Here is a 24761-nt window from a genome sequence, read left to right as displayed (position 1 = left end):
GCTAGTGAGGGGTTGATGATACTTGAGGGAGTTCTTTATGCTGGTGAGGGGTTCTTGATGCTGGTGAGGGGTTCTTGATGCTGGTGAGGGGTTCTTGATGCTGGTGAGGGATTGATGATACTTGTGAGGGAGTTCTTGATGCTGGTGAGGGGTTCTTGATGCTGGTGAGGGGTTGTTGATACTTGTGAGGGAGTTCTTGATGCTGGTGAGGGGTTGATGATACTTGTGAGAGGGTTCTTGATGCTGGTGATGGGTTCTTGATGCTGGTGAGGGGTTAATGATATTTGTGAAGAGGTTCTTGATGCTGGTGAGGGGTTGATGATACTTGTGAGAGGGTTCTTGATGCTGGTGATGGGTTATTGAAGTTCGTGATGGGTTATTGATGCCTGGATGGGCTCTTGATGCTGGTGAGGGGTTAATGATATTTGTGAAGAGGTTCTTGATGCTGGTGATGGGTTATTGATGCTGGTGATGGGTTATTGATGCTGGTGATGGGTTATTGATGCTGGTGATGGGTTATTAATGCTGGAGATGGGTTATTGATGCTGGTGATGGGTTATTGATGCTGGTGATGGGTTATTAATGCTGGAGATGGGTTATTTATGCTGGTGATTGGTTATTTGTGCTGGTGATGGGTTATTAATGCTGGAGATGGGATATTGATGCTGGTGATGGGTTATTGATGCTGGTGATGGGTTATTAATGCTGGAGATGGGTTATTAATGCTGGTGATTGGTTATTTATGCTGGTGATGGGTTAGTAATGCTGGAGATGGGTTATTGATGCTGGTGATGGGTTATTGATGCTGGTGATGGGTTATTAATGCTGGAGATGGGTTATTGATGCTGGTGATGGGTTATTGATGCTGGTGATGGGTTATTAATGCTGGAGATGGGTTATTTATGCTGGTGATGGGTTATTTTTGCTGGAGATGGGTTATTAATGCTGAAGATGGGTTATTGAAGCTGGTGATGGGTTATTTATTTATGCGGGTGATGGGTTATTTATGCTGGTGATGGGTTATTTATGCTGGTGATGGGTTATTAATGCTGGAGATGGGTTATTTAAGCTGGTGATGGGTTATTTATGCTAGAGATGGGTTATTTATGCTGGTGATGGGTTATTTATGCTGGTGATGGGTTATTAATGCTGGATATGGGTAATTTATGCTGGTGATGGGTTATTGAAGCTGGTGATGGGTTATTTATGCGGGTGATGGGTTACTAATGCTGGAGATGGGTTATTTATGCTGGTGATGGGTTATTGAAGCTGGTGATGGGTTATTTATGCGGGTGATGGGTTATTGAAGCTGGTGATGGTTATTTATGCTGGTGATGGGTTATTAATGCTGGAGATGGGTTATTTATGCTAGTGATGGGTTATTTATGCTGGTGATGGGTTATTAATGCTGGATATGGGTTATTTATGCTGGTGATGGGTTATTTATGCTGGTGATGGGTTATTAATGATGGTGATGGGTTATTTATGCTGGTGATGGGTTATTGAAGCTGGTGATGGGTTATTAATGCTGGAGATGGGTTATTTATGCTGGTGATGGGTTATTGAGGCTGGTGATGGGTTATTGATGCTAGTGATGGGTTATTTATGCTGATGATGGGTTATTTATGCTAGTGATGGGTTATTAATGCTGGAGATGGGTTATTTATGCTGGTGAGGGTTACTGAAGCTGGTGATGGGTTATTTATGCTGGTGATGGGTTATTGAAGCTGGTGATGGGTTATTGAAGCTGGAGATGGGTTATTTATGCTGGTGATGGGTTATTTATGCTAGTGATGGGTTATTAATGCTGGAGATGGGTTATTTATGCTGGTGAGGGTTACTGAAGCTGGTGATGGGTTATTTATGCTGGTGATGGGTTATTGAAGCTGGTGATGGGTTATTTATGCTGGTGATGGGTTATTAATGCTGGAGATGGGTTATTTATGCTGGTGATGGGTTATTTATGCTGGTGATGGGTTATTAATGTTGGTGATGGGTTATTTATGCTGGTGATGGGTTATTGAAGCTGGTGATGGGTTATTTATGCTGGTGATGGGTTATTGAAGCTGGTGATGGGTTATTTATGCTGGTGATGGGTTATTTATGCTGGTGATGGGCTATTAATGCTGGAGATGGGTTATTTATGCTGGTGATGGGTTATTGATGCTGGTGATGGGTTATTTATGCTGGTGATGGGTTATTTATGCTGGTGATGGGTTATTGAAGCTGGTGATGGGTTATTTATGCTTGTGATGGGGGTTATTGAAGCTGGCGATGGATTATTAATGCTGGAGATGGGTTATTTATGCTGGTGATGGGTTATTGATGCTGGTGATGGGTTATAGATGCTAGTGATGGGTTATTTATGCTGGTGATGGGTTATTGAAGCTGGTGATGGTTATTTATGCTGGTGATGGGTTATTAATGCTGGAGATGGGTTATTTATGCTAGTGATGGGTTATTTATGCTGGTGATGGGTTATTAATGCTGGATATGGGTTATTTATGCTGGTGATGGGTTATTTATGCTGGTGATGGGTTATTAATGATGGTGATGGGTTATTTATGCTGGTGATGGGTTATTGAAGCTGGTGATGGGTTATTAATGCTGGAGATGGGTTATTTATGCTGGTGATGGGTTATTGAGACTGGTGATGGGATATTGATGCTAGTGATGGGTTATTTATGCTGATGATTTATGCTGATGATGGGTTATTTATGCTATGATGAAGCTGGAGATGGGTTATTTACTGAAGCTGGTGATGGGCTTGATGGGTTTTAGCTGGCATGGGTTATTTAGTGATGGGTTATTAATGCTGGAGATGGGTTATTTATGCTGGTGAGGGTTACTGAAGCTGGTGATGGGTTATTAATGTTGGTGATGGGTTATTTATGCTGGTGATGGGTTATTGAAGCTGGTGATGGGTTATTTATGCTGGTGATGGGTTATTGAAGCTGGTGATGGGTTATTTATGCTGGTGATGGGTTATTGAAGCTGGTGATGGGCTATTAATGCTGGAGATGGGTTATGTATGCTGGTGATGGGTTACTGATGCTGGTGATGGGTTATTTATGCTGGTGATGGGTTATTTATGCTGGTGATGGGTTATTGAAGCTGGTGATGGGTTATTTATGCTGGTGATGGGGGTTATTGAAGCTGGCGATGGATTATTAATGCTGGAGATGGGTTATTTATGCTGATGATGGGTTATTGATGCTGGTGATGGATTATAGATGCTAGTGATGGGTTATTTATGCTGGTGATGGGTTATTGAAGCTGGTGATGGGTTATTTATGCTGGTGATTGGTTATTTATGCTGGTGATGGGTCATTGATGCTGGTGATTGGTTATTGATGCTAGTGATGGGTTACTTATGCTGGTGATGGATTATTGAAGCTGGTGATGGGTTATTAATGCTGGAGATGGGTTATTTATGCTGGTGATGGGTTATTGATGCTGGTGATGGGTTATTGATGCTACTGATGGGTTATTTATTCTGGTGATGGGTTATTGAAGCTTGTGATGGGTTATTGAAGCTGGTGATGGGTTATTTATGCTGGTGATTTATCAAGCTGGTGATGGGTTATTATTGATGCTAGTGATGGGCTGGTATTTATGCTGGTGATGGGCTGGTATTTATGCTGGTGATGGGTTATTGAAGCTGTTATTCAAGTGTTATTGTGGGTTATTGATGCTGGTGATGGGTTATTCAAGCTGGTGATGGGTTATTGAAGCTGGTGATGGGTTATTGAAGCTGGTGATGGGTTATTGAAGCTGGTGATGGGTTATTCAAGCTGGTGATGGGTTATTGAAGCTGGTGATGGGTTATTCAAGCTGGTGATGGGTTATTGAAGCTGGTGGTGGGTTATTGATGCTGGTGGTGGGTTATTGAAGCTGGTGGTGGGTTATTGAAGCTGGTGATGGGTTATTTATGCTGGTGATGGGTTATTGAAGCTGGTGGTGGGTTATTGATGCTTGTGGTGGGTTATTGAAGCTGGTGGTGGGTTATTGATGCTTGTGGTGGGTTATTGAAGCTGGTGGTGGGTTATTGAAGCTGGTGGTGGGTTATTGAAGCTGGTGGTGGGTTATTGAAGCTGGTGGTGGGTTATTGAAGCTGGTGGTGGGTTATTGATGCTGGTGGTGGGTTATTGAAGCTGGTGGTGGGTTATTGAAGCTGGTGGTGGGTTATTGAAGCTGGTGGTGGGTTATTGAAGCTGGTGGTGGGTTATTGAAGCTGGTGGTGGGCTATTGAAGCTGGTGGTGGGTTATTGATGCTGGTGGTGGGTTATTGAAGCTGGTGGTGGGTTATTGAAGCTGGTGGAGGGTTATTGAAGTTGGTGGTGGGTTACTGATGCTGGTGAGGGGATCTTGATGCTGGTGATGGGTTACTGATGCTGGTGATGGGTTATTTATGCTGGTGATAGGCTCTTGATGCCTGTGAGGGAGTGAATAATGTTCAGTGTCCCCCACGTGGTCACTGCCCACCAGTGTTACCAATGTTCAGTGTCCCCCACGTGGTCACTGCCCACCAGTGTTATCAGTGTTCAGTGTCCCCCACGTGGTCACTGCCCACCAGTGTTACCAATGTTCAGTGTCCCCCACGTGGTCACTGCCCACCAGTGTTACCAATGTTCAGTGTCCCCCACGTGGTCACTGCCCACCAGTGTTACCAATGTTCAGTGTCCCCCACGTGGTCACTGCCCACCAGTGTTACCAATGTTCAGTGTCCCCCACGTGGTCACTGCCCACCAGTGTTACCAATGTTCAGTGTCCCCCACGTGGTCACTGCCCACCAGTGTTACTAATGTTCAGTGTCCCCCACGTGGTCACTGCCCACCAGTGTTACCAATGTTCAGTGTCCCCCACGTGGTCACTGCCCACCAGTGTTACCAATGTTCAGTGTCCCCCACTTGGTCACTGCCCACCAGTATTACCAATGTTCAGTGTCCCCCAGTGGTCACTGCCCACCAGTGTTACCAATGTTCAGTGTCCCCCACGTGATCACTGCCCACCAGTGTTACCAATGTTCAGTGTCCCCCACGTGGTCACTGCCCACCGGTGTTACCAGTGTTCAGTGTCCCCCACGTGGTCACTGCCCACCAGTGTTACCAATGTTCAGTGTCCCCCACGTGGTCACTGCCCACCAGTGTTACCAGTGTTCAGTGTCCCCCACGTGGTCACTGCCCACCAGTGTTACCAATGTTCAGTGTCCCCCACGTGCTCACTACCCACCAGTGTTACCAATGTTCAGTGTCCCCCACGTGGTCACTGCCCACCAGTGTTACCAATGTTCAGTGTCCCCCACGTGGTCACTGCCCACCAGTGTTACCAGTGTTCAGTGTCCCCCACGTGGTCACTGCCCACCAGTGTTACCAATGTTCAGTGTCCCCCACGTGGTCACTGCCCACCAGTGTTACCAGTGTTCAGTGTCCCCCACGTGGTCACTGCCAAACCAGTGTTACCAATGTTCAGTGTCCCCCACGTGGTCATTGCCCACCAGTGTTACCAATGTTCAGTGTCCCCCACGTGGTCACTGCCCTCCAGTGTTACCAATGTTCAGTGTCCCCCACGTGGTCACCGCCCACCATCGTTACCAATGTTCAGTATCCCCCACGTGGTCACTGCCCACCAGTGTTATCAGTGTTCAGTGTCCCCCACGTGGTCACTGCCCACCAGTGTTACCAATGTTCAGTGTCCCCCACGTGGTCACTGCCCAGCAGTGTTACCAGTGTTCATTGTCCCCCACGTGGTCACTGCCCACCAGTGTTACCAATGTTCAATGTCCCCCACGTGGTCACTGCCCACCAGTGTTACCAATGTTCAGTGTCCCCCACGTGGTCACTGCCCACCAGTGTTACCAATGTTCAGTGCCCCCACGTGGTCACTGCCCACCAGTGTTACCAATGTTCAGTGTCCCCCACGTGGTCACTGCCCACTAATTTTAGCGACTTTATCCTTGATACCAAGATAATTGTTAATTTACTCTACTAGGAGTATACTAAATATATACTATACTATGAGTATACTAAGATACTACTGAGAGTATACTAAAATGCACACTTCTAGAAGTTGTTAATATACACACTACTAGGACTAGGCTAATATACACACTTCTAGAAGTATAATAATATACACACTACTAGGACTAGGCTAATATACACACTACTAGAAGTCAAAAGCGTTTGACAAATGCGATCATGGCGTATTAGCGCACAAAATACGTGCTAAAGGAATAACTGGGAAAGTGGGGAGATGGATCTTCAACTTCCTAACAAATCGAACACAAAGAGTAGTGGTCAACAGAGTTAAATCTGAGGCTGCCATAGTGAAGAGCTCTGTTCCACAAGGCACAGTACTCGCCCCCATCTTATTCCTTATCCTCATATCAGACATAAACAGAGATATACACCACAGCACCAACAATACCAACAATACCACCAGTCCGATAACATTCTTCTTTGCAAATATACAGGGTCTAAAGCCAGCAACAAACAACAAAATACCTTTCATCCGTGGACTGCTTGCAGAGGCAAAGGCAATGTTCGCGGCTTTCACTGAGACCCACATAAAGGATCACTTGGACAACGAAATATGGATCCCAGGTTACAACCTATACAGATGTGACAGAGTGAACAGGCAAAAGGGGGGGGTTGGCCTGTACATTGCAGAGTCACTTGTTTGCACAGAACTGCTAAATGCCTCAAATGATGTAGTGGAAGTTTTAGCAGTAAAGGTCGAGAACCAAAACCTAGTCATTGTGATAGTCTACAAGCCTCCGGATGCAACATCCCAGCAATTCCAGGAACAGCTGTTAAAAATTGACCACTGTCTGGAAAATCTCCCAGCTCCTGCACCCAATATCTTGCTCCTGGGGGATTTCAACTTAAGGCACCTAAAATGGAGGAATATAGCAAATAATATTGTTGCAGTAATAACACCAGGAGGCAGCTCTGATGAAAACTCACACTCACGCGAGCTTTTAAATCTCTGCACAAAATTCAATTTAAACCAGCAAATAATAGAGCCTACTAGACTGGAGAATACACTAGACCTCATCTTCACTAACAATGATGATCTGATAAGAAATATCACCATATCAAAAACAATATACTCAGATCACAACATAATTGAGGTTCAGTCATGTATGCGCGGAGCCCCAGACCGACATAAGGAGATTAGTCACGAGGGAGCATTCACCAAATTCAACTTCAATAACAAAAACATAAAGTGGGACCAAGTAAACCAAGTCCTAACCGATATAAGCTGGGAAGATATACTAAGCAACACAGACCCCAACTTATGCCTAGAACAGATTAACTCGGTAGCACTCGATGTATGCACAAGGCTTATTCCTCTAAGAAAAAGGAGGAGTAGATGTAAAACAGAAAGAGACAGGCGCTCCCTTTACAGGCGACGGAAAAGAATAACAGAGCGGCTAAAAGAGGTCAATATATCTGAAATGCGTAGGGAGACACTGGTCAGAGAAATAGCAAGCATCGAACTTAAGCTAAAAGAATCCTTTAGGAGTCAGGAATCGCGGGAAGAACTAAAAGCCATAAATGAAATCGAAAGAAACCCAAAGTATTTCTTCTCCTATGCCAAATCAAAATCGAGAACAACGTCCAGTATTGGGCCCCTACTTAAACAAGATGGGTCCTACACAGATGACAACAAGGAAATGAGTGAGCTACTCAAGTCCCAATATGACTCAGTTTTTAGCAAGCCGCTAACCAGACTGAGAGTCGAAGATCAAAATGAATTTTTTATGAGAGAGCCACAAAATTTGATTAACACAAGCCTATCCGATGTTATCCTGACGCCAAATGACTTCGAACAGGCGATAAATGACATGCCCATGCACTCTGCCCCAGGGCCAGACTCATGGAACTCTGTGTTCATCAAGAACTGCAAGAAGCCCCTATCACGAGCCTTTTCCATCCTATGGAGAGGGAGCATGGACACGGGGGTCGTCCCACAGTTACTAAAAACAACAGACATAGCCCCACTCCACAAAGGGGGCAGTAAAGCAACAGCAAAGAACTACAGACCAATAGCACTAACATCCCATATCATAAAAATCTTTGAAAGGGTCCTAAGAAGCAAGATCACCACGCATCTAGAAACCCATCAGTTACACAACCCAGGGCAACATGGGTTTAGAACAGGTCGCTCCTGTCTGTCTCAACTATTGGACCACTACGACAAGGTCCTAAATGCACTAGAAGACAAAAAGAATGCAGATGTAATATATACAGACTTTGCAAAAGCCTTCGACAAGTGTGACCATGGCGTAATAGCGCACAAAATGCGTGCTAAAGGAATAACAGGAAAAGTCGGTCGATGGATCTATAATTTCCTCACTAACAGAACACAGAGAGTAGTCGTCAACAGAGTAAAGTCCGAGGCAGCTACGGTGAAAAGCTCTGTTCCACAAGGCACAGTACTCGCTCCCATCTTGTTCCTCATCCTTATATCCGACATAGACAAGGATGTCAGCCACAGCACCGTGTCTTCCTTTGCAGATGACACCCGAATCTGCATGACAGTGTCTTCCATTGCAGACACTGCAAAGCTCCAGGCAGACATCAACCAAATCTTTCAGTGGGCTGCAGAAAACAATATGAAGTTCAACGATGAGAAATTTCAATTACTCAGATATGGTAAACATGAGGAAATTAAATCTTCATCAGAGTACAAAACAAATTCTGGCCACAAAATAGAGCGAAACACCAACGTCAAAGACCTGGGAGTGATCATGTCGGAGGATCTCACCTTCAAGGACCATAACATTGTATCAATCGCATCTGCTAGAAAAATGACAGGATGGATAATGAGAACCTTCAAAACTAGGGAGGCCAAGCCCATGATGACACTCTTCAGGTCACTTGTTCTATCTAGGCTGGAATATTGCTGCACACTAACAGCACCTTTCAAGGCAGGTGAAATTGCCGACCTAGAAAATGTACAGAGAACTTTCACGGCGCGCATAACGGAGATAAAACACCTCAATTATTGGGAGCGCTTGAGGTTCCTAAACCTGTATTCCCTGGAACGCAGGAGGGAGAGATACATGATTATATACACCTGGAAAATCCTAGAGGGACTAGTACCGAACTTGCACACGAAAATCACCCACTACGAAAGCAAAAGACTTGGCAGACGATGCACCATCCCCCCAATGAAAAGCAGGGGTGTCACTAGCACGTTAAGAGACCATACAATAAGTGTCAGGGGCCCGAGACTGTTCAACTGCCTCCCAGCACACATAAGGGGGATTACCAACAGACCCCTGGCAGTCTTCAAGCTGGCACTGGACAAGCACCTAAAGTCAGTTCCGGATCAGCCGGGCTGTGGCTCGTATGTTGGTTTGCGTGCAGCCAGCAGCAACAGCCTGGTTGATCAGGCTCTGATCCACCAGGAGGCCTGGTCTCAGACCGGGCCGCGGGGGCGTTGACCCCCGGAACTCTCTCCAGGTAAACTCCAGGTAAACAGCACCGTATCATCCTTTGCGGATGATACTAGGATCTGCATGAGGCTGTCATCTGCTGAGGACGCGGTTAACCTCCAAGAAGATATAAACAAAGTTTTCCAGTGGGCAACGGTAAACAATATGATGTTCAATGAGGACAAATTCCAACTACTCCGTTATGGAAAACTGGAGGAGATAATAACTAGAACAGAGTATACTACTGACTCCGGCCATACAATAGAGCAATAGAGCGGAAAAATAATGTAAGGGACCTGGGAGTAGTAATGTCTGAGGATCTCACTTTCAAGGATCACAACAGTGCCACGATCGCACGTGCAAAGAAAATGATAGGATGGATAATGAGAACTTTCAAAACGAGAGATACAAAGCCAATGATGATCCTTTTCAAATCACTTGTTCTCTCTAGGCTGGAATACTGCTGTACATTAACATCTCCATTCAAAGCAGGTGAAATTGCAGATCTAGAGAGTGTACAGAGATCCTTTACTGCACGTATAAGTTCTGTCAAGCACCTTAACTACTGGGAACGCTTGGAAGCACTTGACTTGTACTCGTTGGAACGCAGGAGGGAGAGATATATCATAATCTACACTTGGAAAATCTTGGAAGGAATGGTCCCAAATCTGCACACAGAAATCACTCCCTACGAAAGTAAAAGACTGGGCAGGCGATGCAAAATGCCCCCAATAAAAAGAAGGGGCGCTATTGGTACACTAAGAGAAAACACCATAAGTGTCTGGGGCCCAAGACTGTTCAACAGCCTCCCATCAAGCATTAGGGGAATTGCCAATAAACCCCTGGCTGCCTTCAAGAGAGAGCTGGACAGATACCTAAAGTCAGTGCCGGATCAGCCGGGCTGTGGCTCGTACGTTGGACTGCGTGCTGCCAGCAGTAACAGCCTAGTTGATCAGGCCCTGATCCATCGGGAGGCCTGGTCATGGACCGGGCCGCGGGGGCGTTGATCCCCGGAATAACCTCCAGGTAACCTCCAGATATACACACTACTAGGACTAGGCTAATATACACATTACTAGAAGTAGATTAATATACACATTACTAGGAGTATACTAATATACACACTACTAGGAGTAGACTAATATACACTCTACTAGGAGAAGACTAATATACACACTACTAGTATACTAATATACACACTACTAGTATACTAATATACACACTACTAGTAGACTAATATACACACTACTAGTAGACTAATATACACACTACTAGTAGATTAATATACACACTACTAGTAGACTAATATACACACTACTAGTAGATTAATATACACACTACTAGGAGTATACTAATATACACACTACTAGTATACTAATATACACACTACTAGTAGACTAATATACACACTACTAGTAGACTAATATACACACTACTAGTAGACTAATATACACACTACTAGTAGACTAATATACACACTACTAGTAGACTAATATACACACTACTAGTAGACTAATATACACACTACTAGTAGACTAATATACACACTACTAGTATACTAACATACACACTACTAGTAGACTAATATACACACTACTAGTAGACTAATATACACACTACTAGTAGACTAACATACACACTACTAGTAGACTAATATACACACTACTAGTAGACTAATATACACACTACTAGTAGACTAATATACACACTACTAGTAGACTAATATACACACTACTAGTAGACTAATATACACACTACTAGTAGACTAACATACACACTACTAGTAGACTAACATACACACTACTAGTAGACTAACATACACACTACTAGTAGACTAACATACACACTACTAGTAGACTAACATACACACTACTAGGAGCATACTAATATACAGACTACTAGGAAAATATTAAATATATTTTTCAAAGTTTTTCATACCAAAGTTAATTTGAGGCCAAGTGACATATACCCGGCTGAATGTGACTATAAGTTACTTGTTTCTTAATGACCCCTACTGTTCCAGACCCCTACTGTTCCAGACCCCTACTGTTCCAGACCCCTACTGTTCCAGACTATGTCGCTCTCCCCAATATTCTGTGCTCCTGTGTACGTGATCTCCCATACTTCCCGTTGTCTGTGGCGGTCATTGTACCTTAGAACTCTCTCAACAGTGGTGCCGTGTGTGAGCAAGGTGCTGGGGCGAGACAGAGTGAGAGAGATGGTACTGGCTCGACAGGATCCACTCCTCTCCCAAAATTCCAAAGACCGTCTCCTCACCACCATTGATGGTTCCCTGGAGTTCGCCAACGCTAGAGAGAAGAGCAAGGCCATCTGGGAAGGGTGAGTCCACCATACACTTTATATTACTTCATATTTACTTATGAGTTCAATCAGTTTCAGTCAGGCTACGTGGATTTTTATTTGATTTTGACGCCGAAGCGGCTAGTTTATTGTGCACCCGATATCTATCCTGTGGAAAATTGCATTTATCTGAATGTAACTAATTATGTACATAACAGTAAATGATAACAAAGATAATTATTATTTATCAATGTTACATAGACAAGTAGGAATTTGGGACACCAGATCGCAAAAAATGTCCCCCTTCGATACCTATCACTGACATAACCACAAGTTGCTCTGGACCTATTAATTAAATGAAATATACATACAACAGGAATACTGGTAAATATATAAATTTGTGGACTGTATATTAAAAATAATAAATGGTTATATATATACACAATTACATAACAGAAGGAAAATATATCTTAATATCACTCACCAATTTGACTGGAGATTAATGTGTATCATACTCAGAAAACCTCACTCTAACTAAATCTATGAAAATAATGCTGGCCAGAATTACACACAAATCTAGAGAGCTTATCTGAGGTTCCTGGAGCTGTTTTGTCCAGTCGTCTGATATCTCAAGTTACGCAGGAATGCACATCCACCAATTTCGCCTCCTATTTGAGAGGTGTCAACACAATTTTAACCTCTAGAGCACGAAAAATTCTTCCCATTACACCAACGTTTGCACAAAATTCAAAAACCAAGATGGCGAGTCTCCTGCCCAGACGCAAGCTTTCCGTTTTCTATGACAAATATTATTAAATACAGTATAGGCCATCTATTTACCTATAAATTACCGTATTTCCGGAAAATATATACAGTATTTTCCACATATCCTGTGGAAAAATAATATGGATATGAAAAAGTTCTAGGTACTAGACCTTAGAAGGGCAAACAAGAGCACATCTAGATTTATATTTACAGTTGACTTATCTCTTACAAGCAGGGAGCGATTTTGACATATTGAGATTATACAGTACGACGTTCTTAGGTATTCTCTCAATACACAAAGTTATGTCAAACTTAAAGTGCGTCTTGTAGCACCAAGTTATGTTAAGCTGAAAGAGCGTCTTGTAGCACCAAGCTATGTTAAGCTGAAAGAGCGTCTTGTGGCACCAAGCTATGTTAAGCTGAAAGAGCGTCTTGTAGCACCAAGCTATGTTAAGCTGAAAGAGTGTCTTGTGGCACCAAGCTATGTTAAGCTGAAAGAGCGTCTTGTGGCACCAAGCTATGTTAAGCTTAAAGAGTGTCTTGTGGCACCAAGCTATGTTAAGCTGAAAGAGTGTCTTGTGGCACCAAGCTATGTTAAGCTGAAAGAGTGTCTTGTGGCACCAAGCTATGTTTAGAGTGTCTTGTGGCACCAAGCTATGTTAAGCTTAAAGAGTGTCTTGTGGCACCAAGCTATGTTAAGCTTAAAGAGTGTCTTGTGGCACCAAGCTATGTTAAGCTTAAAGAGTGTCTTGTGGCACCAAGCTATGTTAAGCAGGGAGTTTTGAAGCACCAAGCTATGTTAAGCTTAAAGAGTGTCTTGTGGCACCAAGCTATGTTAAGCTTAAAGAGTGTCTTGTGGCACCAAGCTATGTTAAGCTTAAAGAGTGTCTTGTGGCACCAAGCTATGTTAAGCTTAAAGGGCGTCTTGTAGCACCACTCGGTTTTTGTGCGAATGTTTAAAAATAAGTGTTTTCAGTAATTATAGTAGTTTTGAGATGCATGATTTTAGATTTTTGGTGATCTTGGTGATGAGTGTTGATAGATGACGGTAAACATGATATGGAATTGGTGATCGTGATTTTTGTGTAAATAATTATAAAAATGAGTGTTTTCTGTGATATTAGTGGTGGGGTCAAAAAATCTGGTAATCGTCTTGGATATAGTGTTCTTAGATAATGTAGGGTACAACAGGTTGAAACAAGGTGGGTTGGGTGTGATGTTACCAACCACCAAGTAAACACAGATGGGAGTGTGACGTCACTGGAGGTGAGCTCGCCGGTCCTGTGAGGTGTGACATCGTGTGTTGGTGGTAGTGAGATGAGTGCGCTTAGATATTGTCAAATATGATTTTTTGTGTGAATGTTTATAAAAAATGAGTGTTTTCTGTGATATTAGTGATTTTTGAGGTAAGTGAACATGGGTGATTGTTGTTGGTGGTTGTCTTAGATTTATGTGTGTACAAGATATGTTTTCAGTTGATGGTGATCATTCAAATTCAAAGTTTATTCTCTATAAGGATTACAATGCTGAGTTTACAGAAATTTGGTTATTGTGTGGTTTACATGTTTTAAAATTGTAATTACAGAGTGTACCACTAGAACGCTTAGCATGGCTAGGCATTTCGGGCATACTTAGTTTTATTCTTAATTGTAAAATATTACAAATTATGAGGTAAGTTGGTATTATGGCTAAGTGACTAAATACTAGTTTGTGAGTTTAGCAATGTGAATGCTTTTGTTTTGGCACAGTATATAGTTTCAGTATTGGAGTATCACAGGATTCATTATTTTAAGACTGAGATTAATATTTCTGTTTATGGTCAAATGGGTGAGTGAGTGTAAGTGTGAACCACCAGGTGGTATTCGTGTAGTTAGTTGACGGGGTGTATCAGGGAGATAAGATGTTTTCTAATGGTAGTTTTGAAGGTGATGAATGTGTCTGCAGTTCTAGAGATCTCAGGTAGGGTATTAGGTTTGTGTTCAAGTTTTTTTTTTTTTTTTTTTTTTTTTCGCCCATGGGGAGGGAGTTCTTGGTTATAGTGATTTGAGGGAATTTCTATAAAATGGATGTTAGCTGGTGATGCTAAACTTAGATTCTGGTGATTTTGACGGTGTTTTGGTAGTATTCAGTGGTGATTAGGTAGTAATCAGTAGTGTTTTGGGAGTATTCGGAGGTGTTTGATGGTGTTTTTTGAAGGTGTTCAAATGATATGCAGAGTATTTTTTGAAGATGATCAGTGGTGTTTTGGTGATGTTTCGAGTTGGTTCAAAGTTAGTCAGTGTGTTAGTTGTGGTAATGTCTCATGTCATAAGTGTATGAGTTAGTTTTTTTTTTGTGCTAATGTTGTAAAGTCTGGAGAATGAGGGAGGAGTTTGGTGGATGAGATGTAATTTCGGCTAATGAAATGTGTAAGTGTGAATGAGAATGTAAATTGGTGGGTGAGTTAGAGAAGATAAAATGTTATGTGATCTTAGTAAAAGTATAGATAGTTTTAGTGATCTTCGTTATGATGATGTTTTAAGAGAAATGTGTACAAAAATGTGTGATCTTAGTGGAGGGGTTATAGAATTTGGTAAACGTCTTGATTGTGGTGATCTTAGATATTGAAGATATAACAGGTTGAAACAAGTAACTTCCTCTCGTTAAGTTAAATGAAGTAAAAGTGGGGTGTGACGTCGCTGATCGCCAAGTAAACGCAGGATGGAGTGTGATGTCACGGGAGGTATCCCTATCTGTGCTGGTATGTGTTGGTGGTAGTGAGAGGAGTGTATTAGATATTGTATGGAGTTGGTGATTGTGATTTTTTGTGTGAATGTTTATAAAAATGAGTGTTTTCTGCGATCTTAGTGGTTTTGAGGTGAGTGGGATCGTCTTGGTTATAGTGATTTGAGGGGATTTCTATAAAATGGGTGTTAGTTGGTGGTGTTGATCTTAGTTTCTGGTGATTTTTAGTGTTGTTTGGGCAGTTTTCGGTGCTGTTTTGGTAGTATTCAGTGGTGTTTTGGGAGTATTCAAAGGAGTTTGATGATGTTTTTGAATGTGTTCAAATGATGTTTTTGGAGTAATCAAAGGTAATTGATGCTGTTTTTGGTGTTGTACAAAGTAAAGTGTGGTGTGTGTGGGTGTGTTTGTGTTAGTTTTGGTAAAATGTCTCATGTCATAAGTGTATGAGTTAGTTTTTGTGATAATGTTGTAAAGTCTGGAGAATGTGGGAGGAGTATGGTGGATGAGTTGTAATTTAATGAAATATGTAAGTGTAGATAAATTAGAGATGGGAGTAATCAAAATGATATTTTGGAAGTGCTTCAGTGTTGTTTGGAAATGTTCAAAGGTGTTTATGTGAGTATTCAAATGATTTATGAGAGTGTTCGAAGTAATCTTGGGGTTGTTCTGTAGTGAGATGATAAAGGTTGTGGATGAGAGAATATTTCTTAAGAGATATTGAGAAAAGGTGATCTCAAATGATGTATGAGAGTGTTTTGAAGGTATTCAAAGTAAAGTGAGGTGTGTGTGTGTGTGTGTGTGTGTGTGTGTGTGTGTGTGTGTGTGTACTCACCTATTTGTACTCACCTATTTGTGGTTGCAGGGGTCGAGTCCTAGCTCCTGGCCCCGCCTCTTCACCGGTTGCTACTAGGCCCTCTCTCTCCCCGCTCCATGAGCTTTATCAAACCTCGTCTTAAAACTGTGTATGGTTCCTGCCTCCACTACGTCATTTTCTAGGCTGTTCCACTGCCTTACAACTCTATGACTGAAGAAATACTTCCTACTATCTCTCTGACTCATTTGTGTCTTCAACTTCCAATTGTGGCCTCTTGTTTCTGTGTCCCCTCCCTGGAACATCCTGTCTTTGTCCACTTTGTCTATTCCACGCAGTATTTTATATGTCGTTATCATGTCTCCCCTGACCCTCCTGTCCTCCAGTGTGGTCAGGCCGATTGCCCTTAATCTTTCCTCATAGGCCATTCCCCTTAGCTCTGGAACTAACCTTGTCGCAAACCTTTGTACTTTCTCTAGTTTCTTGACGTGCTTTATCAAGTGCGGGTTCCAAACAGGTGCTGCATACTCCAGTATGGGCCTGACATACACGGTGTACAGTGTCTTGAATGATTCCTTACTAAGGTATCGGAATGCTGTTCTCAGGTTTGCCAGGCGCCCATATGCTGCAGCAGTTATCTGATTGATGTGTGTGTGTGTGTGTGTGTGTGTGTGTGTGTGTGTGTGTGTGTGTGTGTGTGTGTGTGTTTGTGTGTGTGTGTGTGTGTGTGTGTGTGTGTGTGTGTGTGTCTGTGTGTCTGTGTTAGGTGGTCATAGAGTTTTGTGAATATCTTGGATACAGTGATTTTAGTGGATTTGAGATGGGTGATGAGATGCATTTGTGGATGTGAAATGTGATTTTTGTGTGTGTTCAGAAGAGGTGTGTTGGGAGATGGGTGAGTGGATGTGAAGAAATGTGGGTGAGATGGAGAGGGGTATGGGGAGGGTTGTATTAGAAATTTAATGAAATATGGGGGGATTTTACTGAAAATAAAGGTAATGTGTGAATATTTTAAAAAGAAATTATAGAATTGAAAAGTTATGATATATTGGAAAAGATTGGAGGGTGTTGAAACATGTCGCAATAGTTGGGTAGTGAGATGATTAGTTGTCGCTCCTGTCTGTCTCAACTACTGGATCACTACGACAAGGTCCTAAATGCACTAGAAGACAAAAAGAATGCAGATGTAATATATACAGACTTTGCAAAAGCCTTCGACAAGTGTGACCATGGCGTAATAGCGCACAAAATGCGCGCTAAAGGAATAACAGGAAAAGTCGGTCGATGGATCTATAATTTCCTCAGTAACAGAACACAGAGAGTAGTCGTCAACAGAGTAAAGTCCGAGGCAGCTACGGTGAAAAGCTCTGTTCCACAAGGCACAGTACTAGCTCCCATCTTGTTCCTCATCCTCATATCCGACATAGACAAGGATGTCAGCCACAGCACCGTGTCTTCCTTTGCAGATGACACCCGAATCTGCATGACAGTGTCTTCCATTGCAGACACTGCAAGGCTCCAGGCGGACATCAACCAAATCTTTCAGTGGGCTGCAGAAAACAATATGAAGTTCAACGATGAGAAATTTCAATTACTCAGATATGGTAAACATGAGGAAATTAAATCTTCATCAGAGTACAAAACAAATTCTGGCCACAAAATAGAGCGAAACACCAACGTCAAAGACCTGGGAGTGATTATGTCGGAGGATCTCACCTTCAAGGACCATAACATTGTATCAATCGCATCTGCTAGAAAAATGACAGGATGGATAATGAGAACCTTCAAAACTAGGGAGGCCAAGCCCATGATGACACTCTTCAGGTCACTTGTTCTATCTAGGCTGGAATATTGCTGCACTCTAACAGCACCTTTCAAGGCAGGTGAAATTGCCGACCTAGAAAATGTACAGAGAACTTTCACGGCGCGCATAACGGAGATAAAACACCTCAATTACTGGGAGCGCTTGAGGTTTCTAAACCTGTATTCCCTGGAACGCAGGAGGGAGAGATACATGATTATATACACCTGGAAAATCCTAGAGGGACTAGTACCGAACTTGCACACGAAAATCACTCACTACGACTTGGCAGACGATGCACCATCTCCCCAATGAAAAGCAGGGGTGTCACTAGCACGTTAAGAGACCATACAATAAGTGTCAGGGGCCCGAGACTGTTCAACTGCCTCCCAGCACACATAAGGGGGATTACCAACAGACCCCTGGCAGTCTTCAAGCTGGCACTGGACAAGCACCTAAAGTCAGTTCCTGATCAGCCGGGCTGTGGCTCGTACGTTGGTTTGCGTGCAGCCAGCAGCAACAGCCTGGTTGATCAGGCGCTGATCCACCAGGAGGCCTGGTCACAGACCGGGCCGCGGGGGCGTTGACCCCCGAAACTCTCTCCAGGTAAACTTCAGGTAATACAAGGAGATGGGTATGGAGAGGACTTTATTAGAATTTTAGTAATGTAGGGAGGAATGTGCATTACATTTTAAGATTCAATAAAAAGAAGGGGAAAAATTTGTATCGAATAAATTGTGAATAAATTGATAATTGATGAGGGTTGTGGGTGTTGTTGTCGAACTAGAGATACCGAAAAGATGCTATAAGTGGGCTGTTGTTGTGGGTTGTTGTGACTTTTCTGATTAAATTAGTTAAAACGAGAAAAAATTGTGGGTGTTGTGGGATGTGGGTGTTGTGGGTTGTGGGTGTTGTTGTCGAACTAGAGATACCGAAAAGATTTTATAAGTGGGCTGTTGTTGTGAGTGATGTGGGTTGTGGGCGTTGTGGGTTGTGGGTGTTGTTGACAAATTAGAGTTGCTGAAAAGTGATTATAAGTTGTGGGTTGTTGTTGTGACTTTTTCTGTTGAAATTAGTTAAAACGAGAAAAAAGTGTTTTAGTAGTATTCAGTGGTGTATTTGGGAGTACTCAAAATTATATTTTGGAAGTGTTTCAGTGTTGTTTGGAAATGTTCAAAGGTATTTTTGTGAATATTCAAATGATTTATGAGTGTTTTGAAGGTGTTCAAAGTAAAGTGAGGTGTGTGTGCGTATTAACTTCGTAATATGTAAAATTGTGACTAGTGAATTTATCGAAAAGTGGTTATAAGTTGTAAGTGTTGTGGTGACTTTTTCTGATGAAAAGGTTAAAACGAGAAAAATGTCTAGACTTGTGTTGTATTTTGTAAAGAAATTGTGGATTGTTGTGGGTATTAACGAAAAAAATGTGAAATTATTTGGGTTATCCTAGGTTAAGAGTTGAAAAATGTGTAGGGGGAAGTGGACAAGATTCAGCCTGTGTGTGGGGTCATCACGTGACGTCACTGACCGCTGAGTAAACACAGGTGGGGTGACGTCACACATGTTTAGACCTGTAGTAAGAGAGAGTACCATGCCCCATAGGAGTTCATTTGAATGCTTACCCCCAGAGGGGGGAATCCAAAAAAAAACTTGATCCGAGGAGATGGAGGAGAAAACCTTGTTCCAAGGAGATGGAGACTTTGATTTCGAGAAAAAATTTGATCTGAGGAATTGGAGTCTTTGTATTATCGAGAAAAACTTGATCCAAGGAGATGAAGGAGAAATACTTGGGGTGAAAATGGGAGTCCATTTTGAATGCTTACCCCCAGAAGGGGGGAATCCAAAAAACTTGATCCAAGGAGATTATAAGAAAATGAAATTCAAAAAAAAAAATTTGGATGGGGGTGAAAGTGGGAAGGAGACCCTCAAAAATTTGATCCGAGGAGATGGAGAGCACAAGAAAATGAAATTCAAAAAAAATTCGAAAAAAATCGGAAAAAAAATTTGGGGAGCGGGGGCGATCCGGACGATGCTGCAGAAGGCACTGGCGGGCGCGCAGGTGGGGCGCCGGTCGGGCAGGCGTGGGTGGGGGTTGAGGGTGAGGTGGTCGAGGGTGGGGATCGTGGGTGGGTGTCGTGGGTGGGGGTTGTGGGTGGGGGTCGTGGGTGGGGTCATGGGTGGGGGGTCGTGGGTGGGGGTCTGGGGGGGTCGTGGGGGGGGGTCGTGGGTGGGGCTCGTGAGTGGGGGTCGTGGGGGGGGTCGTGACGGGGAGTTGAGGGCGAGGTCAAGGTCATTAGCATATAGGTGTGAAAAGGAGTCCGCTCAGGAAAGGGAGCCACTCAGCCGCAGCCCTTTTCAGGAGGAGCCACTCAGGAAGAGCCACTCAGGAAGAGACCGCTCAGCCGCAGGAGCCACTCAGCCGCCTTCAGCACTACTGACGCTTGGTGCCACAAGACACTCTTTAAGCTTAACATAGCTTGGTGCCACAAGACACTCTTTAAGCTTAACATAGCTTGGTGCTACAAGATGCTCTTTAAGCTTAACATAGCTTGGTGCTACAAGACACTCTTTAAGCTTAACATAGCTTGGTGCCACAAGATGCTCTTTAAGCTTAACATAGCTTGGTGCTTCAAAACTCCCTTTAAACTTAACATAGCTTGGTGCTTCAAAACTCCCTTTAAGTTTAACATAGCTTGGTGCCACAAGACACTCTTTAAGCTTAACATAGCTTGGTGCCACAAGACGCCCTTTCAGCTTAACATAGCTTGGTGCTACAAGACGCCCTTTAAGCTTAACATAGCTTGGTGCCACAAGACGCCCTTTCAGCTTAACATAGCTTGGTGCCACAAGACGCTCTTTAAGCTTAACATAGCTTTGTGCTTCAAAACTCCCTTTAAGCTTAACATAGCTTGGTGCCACAAGACACTCTTTAAGCTTAACATAGCTTGGTGCCACAAGACGCTCTTTCAGCTAAACATAGCTTGGTGCTACAAGACGCCCTTTAAGCTTAACATAGCTTGGTGCCACAAGACGTTCTTTAAGCTTAACATAGCTTGGTGCTGTAGTTCGTACGTCGGTTTGCTTGCGGCCAACAGTAACAGCCTGGTTGATCAGGCCCTGATCCACCATGAGCCCTGGTCACAGACTGGGCTGCAGGGGCGTTGACCCCGGAACCGTTTCCAGGTATACTCCAGGTATCCATGTAGTCAGAAGACAGTGTTGAGACAAGGAGGAGCATCACATGGAGTCAGAAAACAGTGTTGAGACAAGGGAAGCATCACGTGGAGTCAGAAAACAATGTTGAGACAAGGAGGAGCATCACATGGAGTCAGAAAACAATGTTGAGACAAGGAGGAGCATCACATGGAGTCAGAAAACAGTGTTGAGACAAGGGAAGCATCACGTGGAGTCAGAAAACAGTGTTGAGACAAGGAGGAGCATCACATGGAGTCAGAAGACAGTGTTGAGACAAGGAGGAGCATCACATGGAGTCAGAAAACAGTGTTGAGACAAGGAGAAGCATCACATGAAGTCAGCATCACACGAAAGTGTGATAGATGCACCTAATACCTTAGTGCTCCACATGGGCATGTGTTCCCCAACTTTTACATAAAATTAGTATATTAAGTCTTTAACGGCCCAATAACAATTCGACACTTTAATCTGCGAAAACACACCAGTTTTGAAAGTTTGAAGCTGATCGAAACAGTCATTCTTAAGTTATTGCATAGAAAGTACGAAACACACTAGTTAAGGATGTATATGGTGGTTACCATATACATCCCCTGTGAACCAGTATTGTCTTATAACACCAACAATTGTTAGTTGAAAATATACGGAGAAATGGAAGCTAGTTTCGAGTGTTTGGTCTCATATACTTTTATGATGCCTCACTGGGTTGAGTTCCATCTCTTGGGCCTTTCCTAAGGTTTCTTCAGAGTAAATAACAAAAAGGCACAATACCGTGACTGGAACGATACACAAATAACCCGCACATAAAAGACAGAAGCTTACGACGACGTTTCGGTCCGACTTGGACCATTGACAAAGTCACACTAACAGAGGAGGAGGAGGACGGCTATATATAGGCAGGAAGAGGTGGAGGTAGTAGTAGTGGTAGTAGTAGTAGTAGTAGTAGTACAAGAATTGTATATAATACCGACAGGATGAAATGACACATGCACAACACCCGGGCATCCCCACCGTAGACGTTTCGCCATCCAGCCAGCCACTGGATGGCGAAACGTCCACAACAAAGACAACCAGACGCCGCACATGTGTCTAATTGTCTGGTTGTCTTTGTTGTGGACGTTTCGCCATCCAGTGGCTGGCTGGATGGCGAAACGTCCACAACAAAGACAACCAGACAATTAGACACATGTGCGGCGTCTGGTTGTCTTTGTTGTGGACGTTTCGCCATCCAGTGGCTGGCTGGATGGCGAAACGTCTACGGTGGGGATGCCCGGGTGTTGTGCATGTGTCATTTCATCCTGTCGGTATTATATACAATTCTTGTACTACTACTACTACTACTACTACTACCACTACTACTACCTCCACCTCTTCCTGCCTATATATAGCCGTCCTCCTCCTCCTCTGTTAGTGTGACTTTGTCAATGGTCCAAGTCGGACCGAAACGTCGTCGTAAGCTTCTGTCTTTTATGTGCGGGTTATTTGTGTGTGTGTTTCTTCAGAGAAGTGAGCCGCAGCTCTTGTCTGTTAACTAAGTCACAGTTATTCGGCCTCTTGCGTGTGGTGAGGTTAGGTTAAGTTACCAAAGACTCTTCAGGGAATCAGGAAGTTTTCTTGACGCGGGTCTTAGTCATATGATGACCCAGCCCTCGAGCTTTCGGTCATATGACCGATGCCTACCGCTGGCTTACAGGTCCACCCCTTTAAAAATTAAGGTTTTCGTGAGGTAGACGGGGCTGGGGTAAAGGGACACGTGGGATACCTCTATCTTTCTCTCTCTCTCTTTCTCTAATCATGCAGTGATAGAAACAAATCTGGCTGGAGGAGTGGTTGCTGTGTCGGGTCTCCAGCTGTGACGGCATCAAATATGGACAACCGAGGGTCTGAGAGTGGAGGATAAATATCACCGCCCAGTGCATGAAATATTGAGTGGGTTCTGACGTGGCCTGGAAGCCAGGCCATGGCGTGTCATGCATGACAACCAGAGCATTAGGGGAAATTTCTTATAAGATTTAAAGACGCAAGAGCGTTTTTTATTAATATTACACCATCAGATCAATTATCTAAGAACTGTTATTCCACCTCAATTCGTTTTAAACCTGAGCCCCACGGAACGTACACCACGACACCTTCAAGATGCCATCCATAATAGGAACACAGTGACCCTTACTTACTGCTAAATAAATAGGAGCAACAGTTGCAGGAAGATCGTCTGAGCTGTCCCTGGAATGATCCTTGTGTTGAGTTTGCGTGTTCAACGTTCTTACACTACCGTGTCCGCCACCTACACATGTTCCTACAAGAACTGCATCGTATGAAATATTTTCTGACTACGACTGTAAGATTCTTCTTGTGTTGTCATTGATAAGTTTCTCTGAACGTTGATTTTTATGCAAGTTTATGTCTCTCGAGCATGGAAGAAAGATCAGTTAAGACGCACTTGACTGCCAGCACACTTGAGTGCCAAGAAGTGCCATGAAGTGCCAGCACACTTGAGTGCCATGAAGTGCCAGCACACTTGAGTGTCATGAAGTGTCAACACATTTGAGTGCCATAAAGTGCCAGTACACTTGAGCTCCATAAAGTGCCAGCACACTTGAGTGTCATGAAGTGCCAGCACTTATGAGTGTCATGAAGTTCCAGCACACTTGAGTGTCATGAAGTGCCAGCACTCACGAGTGTCATGAAATGCCAGCACACTTGAGTGTCATGAAGTGCCAGCACATTTGAGTGCCATAAAGTGCCAGTACATTTGAGTGTCAATGCAGCCTGTCCAGATCCCATTGTAATCTTACCTGATCCTAGTCGTCTTGTATTCTCCTTATTAGCTTCACATCGTCTGCAAACAGGAACACCTCTGAATCTATTCCTTCCATCATGTCATTCACATATACCAAAAACAGCACCGGACCTAGGACTGACCCTTGTAGAACCCAATTCAACAGTGGCGTCCACTGTGACACCTTGTCACGTACCACCACTAGCTGTTTTCTTCTTGTCAGGTTTCTTCTGATCCATTCCAGCGCTATTTACTGTTTTTAACACCATAGGTAGTTACCCTGTTACGATAGATGTGTTGAAGATTGTTGTTAGTGACACAACTGTGCGTCTGTGCCCTCTCTCAGGACCCATGGAAACATGTCTGAGCCCACCGCCTTGGAGGTATCTAGTTTACCTAACATTTTCTTCATCCCCTCCTCGGCTGTGTGCAGTGTGTCCAGTAATTGCTGGTGTACCCCACCGCCTCGGTTTGCTGGACATCTTTCCACCTCCTCTGTGAACACTTCCCAAAATATTGTGCTGAGCTCTTCACATACTTCCTGGCCGCTTGCCCCTTCCCCCTCCCATGAGGTGCACACCACGTGTTTTCACACCAAAGGTACATTTCTACAGTCACTAACCACTCCTTACTGTCGCCGTCAAGAACAAAAGACCTGAGACCGAGACGGCGCCAGGTTTCTTTCTACACTTCCAACACTTCCCTGCCAAGGCAAGGAGTGGAACAAGGAGTGGAACAATTTACACTGGTTGCTTAGGTCAGCCTGTGACCTCACAAGCACAGTTGACCGACATCACACTTATGAGCTCCTCTCCTTCCTTCCTCAACCTAATTACCTGATCCTTGACTGTTGTTTTCTCATTGATGTGGTTCTACAACAACTTTGGATCAGAGAGAGAGAGAGAGAGAGAGAGAGAGAGTGTGTGTACTCACCTAATTGTGG

The 24761-nt window shown here is 43.5% G+C and overlaps 1 protein-coding gene across 1 annotated transcript in view; it reads left to right on the top strand.

Moving 5' to 3' along the window:
* LOC128703182 (thyroxine 5-deiodinase-like) overlaps window positions 1–24761 on the top strand; it is a 225252-nt gene that overhangs the window by 133150 nt on the left and 67341 nt on the right. Inside the window, exon 3 of the mRNA XM_070099887.1 lies at window positions 11617–11785. Within this exon, the coding sequence (XP_069955988.1) occupies window positions 11617–11785 (169 nt within the window). The remainder of the gene's footprint in view (window positions 1–11616; window positions 11786–24761) is intronic.

This window comes from Cherax quadricarinatus, chromosome 70, assembly GCF_038502225.1.
Source record: "Cherax quadricarinatus isolate ZL_2023a chromosome 70, ASM3850222v1, whole genome shotgun sequence".
NCBI lineage: Eukaryota > Metazoa > Arthropoda > Malacostraca > Decapoda > Parastacidae > Cherax > Cherax quadricarinatus.
This window is presented reverse-complemented; position numbering and strand designations above follow the sequence as displayed.